At 41.1% G+C, this 12182-nt stretch overlaps 1 protein-coding gene across 1 annotated transcript in view; it reads right to left on the minus strand.

Annotated features, from left to right (window-relative positions):
- DOCK11 (dedicator of cytokinesis 11) overlaps positions 1-12182 on the minus strand; it is a 187270-nt gene that overhangs the window by 65168 nt on the left and 109920 nt on the right. Inside the window, 6 exon segments of the mRNA XM_081808354.1 lie at positions 556-672; positions 5426-5604; positions 7742-7853; positions 8699-8782; positions 10999-11145; positions 11872-12016. Of these exon segments, the coding sequence (XP_081664480.1) occupies positions 556-672; positions 5426-5604; positions 7742-7853; positions 8699-8782; positions 10999-11145; positions 11872-12016 (784 nt within the window).

Below are 12182 nucleotides of genomic sequence, written 5' to 3' on the forward strand. Positions count from 1 at the left end.
AAGATTTTATTTATTTATTTGAGACAGAGAGAATGAGAGAGAGAGAGCACATGAGAGGGGGGAGGGTCAGAGGCAGAAGCAGGCTCCCTGCCAAGCAGGGAGCCCGATGCGGGACTCGATCCAGGGACTCCAGGATCATGACCCGAGCCGAAGGCAGTCGCTTAACCAACTGAGCCACCCAGGCGCCCCAACAGTAAATCTTAAAACAACTGGGTGGAAGGGATTCTTGGTATTCTCTTGGACCTTGTTACTGAAAGTGTGGTCCCTGGACCAGAAGTAGGCAAAAGTGTGTTAGAAACGCAGTCTCAAACTCCACCACAGGCCTACTGAGTTAGAGTCTCTGGTTTAACAAAATCCCCAGGTGACTGGTATGTACATTAAAGTATGAGAAGCAGGGGCGCCTGGGTGGTTCAGAAGCACTGCTCTAGAAAAAAAAAGTATTAACTGTAAAAATGGAATGAAAAGTAATGATTAAGAAATACAGCATACGACCCCAGTTCCAAACGCCGTCAATAAAATGGGATAAAATGCCAGTGGAAACACATTACTACTTACAGAATTAGGCAAGGCTGCACAAGAATACAAGGTATCTCGACCTGCTAACCGCTGTATATTTTCCAAGAGCAGTCCAACAAACGGTAGGTACAATTGTGCTATTTTGGCCTGTTGGTTCTGAAAAATAATTACCCAAAGCTTAGGAGGTATATAATATGTCTATTTCACAAATAAAGCTGGCCCCATCTATCAGTTTCAAGACTCAAAGTGGGCTAATATCCACAACGAATTAGTGAAGCATGAGGCTATTTATATTTACAAGTCTCAAAACTAATTGCCACACAACTCTCTTGGTCTTTGGATTTATACACGATACAGAGTCAAATCACATCCCTCAATAACTGCATAAAGCAAAAGGCAAAAGTTCACTCTTTTAAAAATAGCGGTTGACCTAGAAAGCAGATAACATCAGTCCTGTTCTTCAACTCCAGTGAGGGTTGAGTTTTCATGAGCACAGGGATGGTGTCTATCTTGTTCACCACTTCAACCCCAGCGCCTGGGCAGATAGGAGGTGCTCAATACACATTAGCTGAATAAATGAATCAGTGGAAGAAGTGAAAAAAATGGTGAGTTACTGGGGCGCCCAGGTGGCTCAGTCAGCTGGGCGGCCGATTCTTGGTTTCGGCTCAGGTCAGGATCTCGGGGCCCTGGGATTGAGTCCCACATCGGGCTCTGCACTCAGCACAGAGTCTGCTTCAGGATTCGCTCCCTCTGCCCCTCCCCCTCTTCTCTTTCTCTCAAATAAATCTTTCTAAAAAATGGTGAGTTACTCTATTCCTTAAATTAACATTTTTTTGTTTTGATCAAAGCGATTACGATAATGTGATCTTGGCCCCTTGAGTCAATTGTAAGACTTGGGAGATATATTTGTAAATAAATATATTTATTTATCTCCTGGCCACTAGTAGTCTTAATGTGGTACCTCTTATATGAAAATGTATTTATTGCTTCTCTCAGCTCTAGACATTCCTCATCTGACACGTACATACACTCGAGTCAGCAAAAACAGTGGATGTAATGGCATCAAAGTTGCCCTTCACATTTCATGACTCTGGGAGGTTTTTCCAGAGACTTAGAGAAGGCCTCTAGGGCTCAATAGTCAACATACAGAATACAGAAGATCAATAGTATCTCCTCGTTGCTTGGATTTGCATTTGTTATTCAGGTTGAACAATTTCTCATATTGTTCAATTATTTCTGGGACTCTGCGCCAGATTGTGCTGATGGGCACAGAGGTCTGAGAACCAACTTCCCACCCAAGGCAGGAATGGCCCTTCCCTGCATCCCTGACAGATGGTTCACTCTCACACTCCAGCCTTTTCCTGGATTCTGTTAGAAGGGTCCTTTAGCTGCTTTACTCCTTGTAAGTTCTACCTGCTAGGTACAGCTCTGGCCTCTGGGACTACAGAGAGTAAGGCTACTTCCCACTTTTACATGGCAACTCTTCCAATAGTTAAAGATAGCTACCACAAATCAGCTTAATTCATTCTTCGCGAGGCTAAATGGCCCTAATGACTTTCCTTTGTTCTTCACGTGGCTTTGGTTTCAAGACTTTTTCCCCTAGCGTGGTCACCTGTTTTTGGCAGTTCTGTAGTTTTCCACTTTGGATCTGACAGGCACTATAGTCTCGTGGCTAAGAACACAGATCTTGGATTTTATACTTGTATGAATTCCCAGTCTCCTGTTACCGTTCCTTGACTGTGATCACATCACTGAGCCACAGGTTTCTCTTTCGTAAAATGCGGATAATAATAATAATGCTATTAATTCAAGTGAGGTATTTAATAGTGTCTGACATGTAGCGAGTCCTCAATAAATTTAAGCTGTCATTATTAATACTATAGCTTCGAGATGGGAGTCCACTTTCGTTTGATAGTGAGCACTAGGGAAAGAGCTAATACAACTCTCTCAGGGGAACAGGAACACAGGAAAACATACAGTGTAAAATATATTAAGCTTTGCCTGCACAAAAGACAGAAAACAACCTAAGAATCTATTACTAGAAGACAGTTTAAAATAAGGCATAATCCAGGGGCGCCTGGCTGGCTCAGCGTGTAACTCTTGATCTCAGGGTTGGGAGTTCAAGCCCTACATTGGGTGTGGAGCCTACTTAAAAAATAAATGAAATAAAATGAGGTATATCGATATGATGGAATAATATGCAGGTTTTTTTTTTTTTTTAATGTGGTAGATCTAATCTTCAGGATGTACTGTTAGGTAAAAAAAAAAAGAAAAATGCATAATGGTTCCCACATACGTGTGTGTGTGTATATACATATATTTATATATATAGGCTTGTGCATGGACAAAGTAGAAGTATGTATAGGAAACTGATAAGAGTAGCTACTGCTGGAGAGATGAATTGGGACATGGGGATAACAAATGGGAGAGAGGCATTTTTTAACCATGTACGTGGATTACTAAAAAAAAAAAAAAAAAAAACAAACCAGTGGGGAGGTGGGGAGTGGGGGGGAAGGGGGGGAGAAGGGAAAAAAATTGTTCCACAGCCCAAGTCGAAACTGCAATTCTCTTAGGTATTAACATCACTTGCAGTGGGTACGGGAACAGATACAGACCTCAGGGCAAACAGCAGCCGCTGGGCATTTTCGTTCTGAGCTGAGAAGAGGTCTCATAGTCATTATAACAAGTTAGGAGATCTCCCAAAGCAGTTTCTGAGTAGCACATAATAGGGACCAGTGACATCTTGATAATTTCATTAGACGAGGGGCCAAAGAGTAGCAACATGGTTGAGGAGGTGTGACTAGGGTATCTCAAAAGCAGACTTTCCATAGGAAGCATTTTCTTCCTTGACTGTATATTTATTTGGGGTGACTTCGGGGGGAGCCAATAAAAATTACGGGAGCCTAGGGGCACCTGGGTGCCTCAGTCGGTTGAGCGGCTGCCTTCAGCTCGGGTCATGATCCCAGGGTCCTGGGATTGAGCCCCGTGTCGGGCTCCCTGCTCAGCGGGAAGCCTGCTTCTCCCTCTCCCACTCCCCCTGCTTGTGTTCCCTCTCTCGCTGCGTCTCTCTCTGTCAAATAAATAAATAAAATCTTTTAAAAAAAAGTTAAAAAAAATTATGGGAGCCTAAAGCATCCATCTCTATCCTTACCTTGGCGTCACCATTAATGGTGAACATGTTTTACTTGAATGTATTTGACAAATGACCCCTTACTCAGTCCACTTGTGAATTCTTTGGACCCAGCAGAGAAAGGAATGAAAGCTTTGGTTAACCAGGCCCATGAAGCAAAGTTCTATCAGAAAGAATCCCATATCATGTAACAGCTGTTTAAAGCTTTTGAACGAAGAGAAAAGGGATTTAGAAGTCACTGAAGGGGTAATGAGCTTGGCATTTCAATCTTTCCCACGCTCCCAAACCTCAAATACTCAAGTAGGCGTAGTGTTGAACTTTTACAGATAACAAGAGTTACGTGTGTGTGTGTATACTGTAACATCTCAGAATTTTAAAAAGGGAATAATGTCCAAATATGTGATAGAAAATATTTAAAATTCCACCTCTAGATAAGACACTAGCGAAATCCCATTTTCCTGCACTTTCATCTGAAGAGGCAGAGGTAAATAACACAGTTTCCTGCTTTGGGGAGGGGAAGTTCATTTTGTGCTTTTCCCATGAATCCTTTGAAATCACAGCTAGAGACATTTTCCTCCACGTTGCCTAAGATCCTTTTCTGCACTACCAGACATAAGCAGCAGTTCACCAGAACCCAGTGGTAACTGGCAGTCTTAAAGGTTTGACAAAGCTTGGGTGGAATGGCTGACCTTTGAGGTATCTTTTCATTTAGATGTATTATACTGGTTACCTTGCATTACGTCAATATCGACATTCACAACAAAAGAAAATAGCACATATATATGGAGCAATGGGAATATGTTACTATAGTTATAATGTGACAGAAACCAATGCAAACTGCGGTGAGTAACAAATAACATCTTAACGCTGAGTTTAAATCTACTTTAGGATAGAATCACATGAAGAAAACCAGCAAAATGTGTAAGAAAAAAAAAAACTTTGGAATTAAAGAACTATAACTAGATGTAGCTGGCAGGCATCTTCTGTTTATCAAGGACAAATGGGAATACTGTAGAAAAAGAATAAGCTCTATCTCCAAGTCAGCTTTCCCAAGTGATGACAATAATAAACGATATCCTAATTTTGATTTGTATTTGAATGTAAAAACCAAAGGAGAAATTATTAATTATGCAATAATATGATGTCACCTTGAGGCATTTGATTCTAGGTACGTAAGTTAGGTTATTCTAAATCCACAGAGTTTGCGAACTCCTTTTTTAAGCCCATAGGGTTTCATGTTGATAAGATCTGAATATATATGTTAAAGGTGCAGCAAACAACAACTATAGCTATGGTCTTCACACACAGACACTGTGCAATGTCTATAAGGTTTATAGCCACACCTACATTTTTTCAATAAGAAGAAAATCTTCGTATTACGTATTTCATATTTGACCCAGTTAACATGTCTTACTATTAATCACTTAATCAATAATATAACTGATTTAGGGATATATATTTGAGGATGTATACTAAGAAATATACTTGAAAGAGTCCACATGGCTACAACCGTATATGATTTTTCTTAAAGTCGAACTAGCTTATGTAACAACTCATGAGGTAGTTATGTTGTTCTTTACACGAGTTGAGAAACCAGTGTTTTTCTTCAATAGTTAACTGAACAGTATTTTTAAAACCCAATCATTTGATACTGAAACAAATCTTATTTATAAAAGTTCATCGATGCTCATATTATGTGCCTTACTGAGCACATCATCTTTAATGTAAAATCTTAACAGAAATTTACTACTGTGATACTGATTAGATGGGCATCCTTACCTTGTGTTGGTATCTAGTGTCAAATGCATGTTTTATCAAAAGATTCTTTATGACAGAGATAGCTGTATATCTGATCTCATAATTGTCTTGAAGAGCAATGGAGGTTTCCCTCAGAAGTAAACCAACCAAGAAGTGATGCTTGCAATATTCATCTGATAAACTGTATTCAAGATTTGAATCTGCAGGACAATGAAATGGAAAACCCATTTATAAAAGTAATCAAAAATTACCTTGACATTAAAATACCATATTTATTACTTAGTGATATGTGATCATGCTAGCAAGAGCTCTAATTTTATTCTTAACAAATGTGAACAATTCTTTTGTCATGTAGAATGAGCATGCAAAATTTTTACAAGACAGGCACACTCACAATTAGGGCTGTAGGATATAGCCTTAATGATCATTTCAGTCGGTAAGACAGTCCCTAGATTCCTTTTTCCTAGATTCTTTTCAATTCTTAGGAGTCTTAAGATTGAACCCGGAATTAAAGAATACTCTATTTGGCAATATCTTAACACATGTCTTTGTATCCGAAGAGATTTCGTGACAACTACAAATTGGACGGATTCTATACAACAATACTTGAATTACTTATCTGTTTACACTTGTAAAGTAGGAAAAGGAAGAAAAAGACAACTGAATCATTCTAATGGTATTACCTATGGACTGTTCTAGTAAATGTCACATACCGGCCCGAATACAACGGGATACAGGAAACAGTAAGAAAAACAGCCTCATCTCACTCCCAATTCATCAGCAGGCAAGTACAGATCTTTGACTTCAGAAAATCACCACTTCACTTCAAACTATGTCTTTCACTCCCTTTTAGACCTCAGTCCATTTTAAATCCCAGCTGCTAATATCCTGGTTGGGGCCTGCCCCATAACTACTCCCAAGGGCCTGTGATCAAGTTTAGTCATTTCTACCGTAGATCTTCACAATCTTTATTTATTTATTATTATTTATTTATTTATTTTACTTATTTCCTCTCTTCTACCCTTGTATTTAATTAAGCTGTAAAGCTAAAGGATATGTTTTCTAAATACTTTTTCTTCACTTTCACTGGCTCCAATTCAGTGACTAACACCCCACTAACTAACACACACACACACACACAGACACACACAGACACACACACACACCGACCCACCCACCCACCCACACCATCGCTCAACAGCTACTCCCTTGGAGACCAAGGCAGCCAATTTTCTTCTTGCCCTGGCTCATCCTCTTTTGTGAATCCTGAGCACTTTCCACACACGAGGGCCAGTCATGACTAACCCAGGTGGCTCTATCCGGATAGATTCTGCAATGGCAGTTAAGTTTTTTTGGTTTTTTACTTCAGTGATTTGAATACATCCAATCGGGTACTTTCCTCCAAACCTTCAAAACTGCGGCCAAACAGTCATTAGACAGGGTCAGAGAGGAGGGAGGCAAGCCTGGGCAAGAGGACACACACTTAAAGAACAGATACACCCTCCGCTCCCCACGCTGCATTGAGCAGGAACTTATTTTCAAGCGGATTCCTCTAACAATCAATGTGTAAGCTGATTATAAAAGGAAACAAATAATAAAACCAATACTCCTTGGTTTGCTGAGTCCATTAGCCTAAAGCCTCACTGTGGCTAGGGACGATTTGAAAAGCAAAAAGCAAACAAAGCCCCTCCCCTCGTCCATCTTAGCCATTCATCAAATCAATTGTTTTTAAAGACAGTGAACTACTTGAGAGTGAACCGAGTTAAACCTACCTACTGAAGTCAAACGGTCCACCGCAAATGAAAAAAAATCTAATTAATATATGAAAAGAAAAGGGACAAATAAAAAACATAGTAACATAAGAATAGTGCTACACAGCAAAGCATTCAATAAAACTAGCAATGGAGTTAACTGAAGGCATTTCATACATTTAATACATACGACAAATTACAATTCCACTCTGCTTTTATGCTTTTCTTTTGAGGTTCCTTTCAGTGGAAATGCATTTCTATGGTTTGTTTTTTTGTTTTTTAATTCGGTCTCATGTAAGAGTTCAAACACTATTACGGAAAGCAATTTTACGACTATCTGACATCTCTGGCTAAGGAGTCATCAATGTAATAATGCACCTGATTTCTCCACGCTGTGACTACCATCACTGACACTAAGAAGCAAGTGTGGAATACTGTTAATGAACGTATCTTCGGACAGTTAACGATTCTGAGGTTACCTTTCAATTCACGGTTTGCCCAGAAAACAGTACTCTACGCTAGCGCTAGCCGCCCCCCCCCCAAAAGAAAACCACAATTTCGAGTGATGGAAAATGCAAATACATACCTTGAACACGCTGGAGTTTAGGTTTTGCAAATGCCATTGGCAAATTCAGAGGAATGTAATGTTCGTGATTGCAAATTGTTTGCAGAAATTCAAACTTGTATTCAGCCAGAACCTAAATGGAAAGAAGCTACACATGAACTCCCTTTTTCATCGGCATTTACTGTTTTAATAATTAAACACAGGCCATTCCTTTCCCAAACAGAAGTGTTCAGGGTTTTAAGCACACCTTGAGATGCGACCCGCGCAGGAAAGAGTTAACACAGCAGGCTCTCCTTTTAAAGCAAGCCTGCTCTCAAGGTTGGTTGCTGGCTGGCATTTGGGAAATTGGATTTTGAAATGCTCGCTACATGATAAGGTTCTGCCTTCTCTCCCAGCCTGCTCAGACTGTTGGTACAAACAATGTGATTTATTGTGAACACCTGCTTTCTTTCCCTTTCCTGCCTCTGGAATTTTGACCGGTCTCCAGTACATGGCCAGCCCCCCAGAAACAACCAAAACTCCCAAGTCTCACATGGGCTTCCCTGCACAGCACTGTTGCACGCGTGTGTCTGTGTTTTCACTGCTAGAGGACGGCTGTGCTCCGTGTGACCTTCACGGGAGGGAGGACGGGCCCTCGGGAAGCCTGCATGAGAACGGCCCAGGACTCCCCTAAATGTGTTTTTCCCTTACTGTTCCAGCTGTGTATCCTCACTGTGTCACCGTCATGAATCTTTAGCTGGGACTAAGACTGCCATAACTATACGCTAAGTCCTGCGAGTCTTTCCAGTGCGCCCCGGAACATGTGGGTGGTCTCGGGGACTCCCCAAACACTACCCAATATCCCCTGCTTTGAGGTACAGCTATACTCAAAGAACCTAAATAAAAACAGCAGCTCCAAGTCCTCCGGAGAAAAAATATCACCCTTGGTCTCATGCTCTGATGCCTGACGGCCGCCACGGGAACATCCTTATAATTTACCTTGGGATCTTTGGGGCTGAATCCAGATATGTAGTCGTTTATCAAATTGAAAACAAATCCTCTGTCCATTAGCGTCAGGCAGCGCTACAGAAACCAAACAAAAGGAACGGTGACATAATTCTGGAAGTCTGGCAAGGACAGCTTTTTAAAGTTTTCAAATTTGTTCCGCATGAAGGGCATGGCATTCTCACTTTTACAGACAATAGAATAATGGCTTTCAGAGTTTTACTGTAGGTGACTTAAAGAAGAAGATAAAGGGCAAGTGATTTATTGTTGGAATAGGGTCCCAACTGTACAATTTTCATATAGAGATGGACAGATGCGCATATATATACACAAATACACATAGATCTATAAGCATACATATGTATGTATATAAACACATATACATACACATACACATACGTATTATCTATTCAGCTACTCTGTCTCATTTTGGTCAACTCTAAAAGCTCAAAGTGAAGCATACAGTGGTCAGTTAGCTCTAAAAGTGGGGTTTGGCTAGGGCAACATTTCAGACCCAAAGAGAAGGCTCTCCTGTGTTCTGTGACGTCTTGGCCCATTAATACAGCCCTCTCCCGTGACCGCCCTCACCGCTGTCCAGAGGTGCCTGCTGGCCTCCTCCTAGTTAAGGCTCACATTACCGGGCAAGCATACAACTCCAGGAAGCCTCTGAATCAGTGTGCACCCATCATCTCTCCATCCATCTGCTTCCAGATTCATCTCTAAGTCCAAGCCCTAATCATGTCACCTTCCCTCCCAAGAACTTTCAATACTTCCCTATGGCCTTTAATATAATTTCCAACTCCTCAGCCTGGCATTCAAGGACACTCACAATGTCGTCCCAACCTCCTTCGCCTGTTTTACCGCCCGATACAGCTCATCTGCTCATTATCTGCTCCGGATGCGCTGTGTATTCCCAACTCCGGGTCTGTGCTCAGGCCAGGCCTGGCTAGGAATCTGCCGAATCCTACCGATTCCTCAATGTTCAGATGAAATCCCATCTTCCTGAGCCACGTTGGCCCACAAGTCCCTTGTCAAACATTTTCTTCTACGCTACCTTGTGTTTTACTTATTAGTTCCCTGTCTTTTTACCTAGATAGGACAATAGGAAGTCTCTCTTTCTCTTTATGTTCTCCACAGGGCCCACACTATCCCTATGAAATACAAGGAACTCCAGATTTGATCAACCAACCGTTTGCATCTCATTTCTCATGGGGATTGAGTTTCTCCCTCTCCCTCTGCCTGCCGCTCTGCCTACTTGTGCTCTCTCTCTCTCTCTGTCAAATAAATAAATAAATAAATCTTAAAATAAAATAAAATAAAAATTTTAAAAATTAAAAAAATAAAGGCATATATTTGAAAAAACATCATGTGAAATGAGCAAAACATGCCTTCCGGCTAAGTCACCTGTGTGGGACTTCTGATTTAATTAGCCATTTCAGTGGGGGGCTAAAAAGAAAATCAAAGCAGACTGTTTCTTTTTTTTTTTTAAGATATTTTATTTATTTATTTGAGAGCAAGAACAAGGGGCGGGCAGCAGGCAGAGGGAGAGGGAGAAGCAGACTCCCCGCTGAGCAGGGAGCCCAATGGGGGGCCCGATCCCAGGACCCTAGGATCACAACCTGAGCCGAAGGCAGACGCTTAACCGACTGAGCCACTCAGGCGCCCAAACTGGGCTGTTTGATGGAGTGATTCAGTCAAAAGTTTCTCCAGGGGTGCCTGGGTGGCTCAGTCAGTTAAGTGTCTGCCTTCGGCTCAGGTCATGATCCCAGGGTCAAGCCCCAAATCTGGTTCTCTGCTCAGTGGGGAGCCTGCTTCTTCGTCTCTCTCTGCCCTTCCCTCCCCACCTCCCCGCCCCGGCTTGTGCTCTCTTCTCTCTCTCATGTTGCTTGTGCTCTCTCTCTCTCGAATGTTGCCTGTGCGACTCTCTCTGTCGAATAAATAAGTAAAATCTAAAAAAAAAGTTTTCTTATGCAGACCTAGCCGAATCTCTAGAAAGTGGGCAATTTTTTTCTTTGGCTTTAAAGACCATATTGATGGGGGCGCCTGGGTGGCTCAGTCATTAAGCGTCTGCCTTCGGCTCAGGTCACGATCCCAGGGTCCTGGGATCGAGCCCCGCATCGGGCTCCCTGCTCAGCGGGAGGCCTGCTTCTCCCTCTCCCACTCCCCTGCTTGTGTTCCCTCTCTCACTGTGTCTCTCTCTTGTCAAATAAATAAATAAAATCTTTAAAAAAAAAAAAAAAGACCATATTGATGAAGAATAATTCCTTACCACGTTCCGGCTGCTTTTAACTCACCTTCAGGAAGCTAGCCAAACTATAATTGACATTTCGGGACTCATCGGGAATCTCGGCATAGCGAATAGTCACGTGGGGAATTATTGCGAGAAGCAACGAATGTAAGACATGATGATATGTCTCTGGAAATCTCTGGCCTCTGGGAAGCTTAAATTAAATAGGCATAGCAAAAAGTCAGAGTCGCAAAAGGTCTAAATCGATTGCCATTCTTATTTTCAAACACTTTCTAGACATAAATGTGTTCAACTGGAGTAGAACTTTTCTCCCAACTTAAAAATGACATTGCTAGTTCAATGTACACTTCAGATTATCATAGGAACTATCTGGACCTCGAATAACATAACTGACTGAAATCATCAACAAGCCAACTTTGGAATCATGTTCCTGAGATGCAGACACACCCCAGGCTTTCATTCCATTTTTTTTTTTCCTGACACACAAAGAATTCATGTATCCATGCATCTCTATTTCAATAAACCTACTCTGAAAAGTCTGATAAAAATGGTAAATACAAGGTGACTGTCTTCCACTTCACAAATCTGAACTCTAGAATTCCTATAACCAAGAAAATGTTTCAACACAGACATGTTTAAGCTACAAGATAAGGGGAAAGCTTCAAAGAAAATGCATTTTACATGGCAAATAACTAATAGGAAAGAAGGTATGTGCAAGAGTCTCCGAGGACTTTGAAAATGCATAAACTGTCAGACCTCAGATTTATGCAATACATTTAACGCTTTTTTTTTTAAGGCAAAATTGAAAAAGCGAAGGGCTAAGGGCCCTTGAGTATAAGAGGATTTGCATGTCACTGCTACCTGTGAGTAAGATTAGCCTTCTTTGCCTATGTTAAATATTATTCTTGAGCCTACTTACCTTAATTTTATTCTCTTCCAACAAGTATGTGGCCATAGACTTTGCAATAATTTCAAAAAAAACCCATGAGTACTAAAATAAACAAACAAATAAATAAAATCAATTTTTAATAGTTATCCAAATCCTGAAGCTTAGCAAAGCTGGACAAATCAATATGGATCTTATCTCTGAACTTTAACAACATTTTAAAAGTGACTGCAATTCACTATCGAAGTTCCACAAAATACCTTTAAATTGCATTGCCAAAAAGGTAATATTGTACCTCAGGGCCGGCTGCTAAGGTACAAGGAGCCTGTGGTGGGAATGCTCCC

The sequence above is a fragment of the Leptonychotes weddellii genome, chromosome X (assembly GCF_054177405.1).
Source record: "Leptonychotes weddellii isolate Sample4059 chromosome X, ASM5417740v2, whole genome shotgun sequence".
Taxonomy (NCBI): Eukaryota; Metazoa; Chordata; class Mammalia; order Carnivora; family Phocidae; genus Leptonychotes; species Leptonychotes weddellii.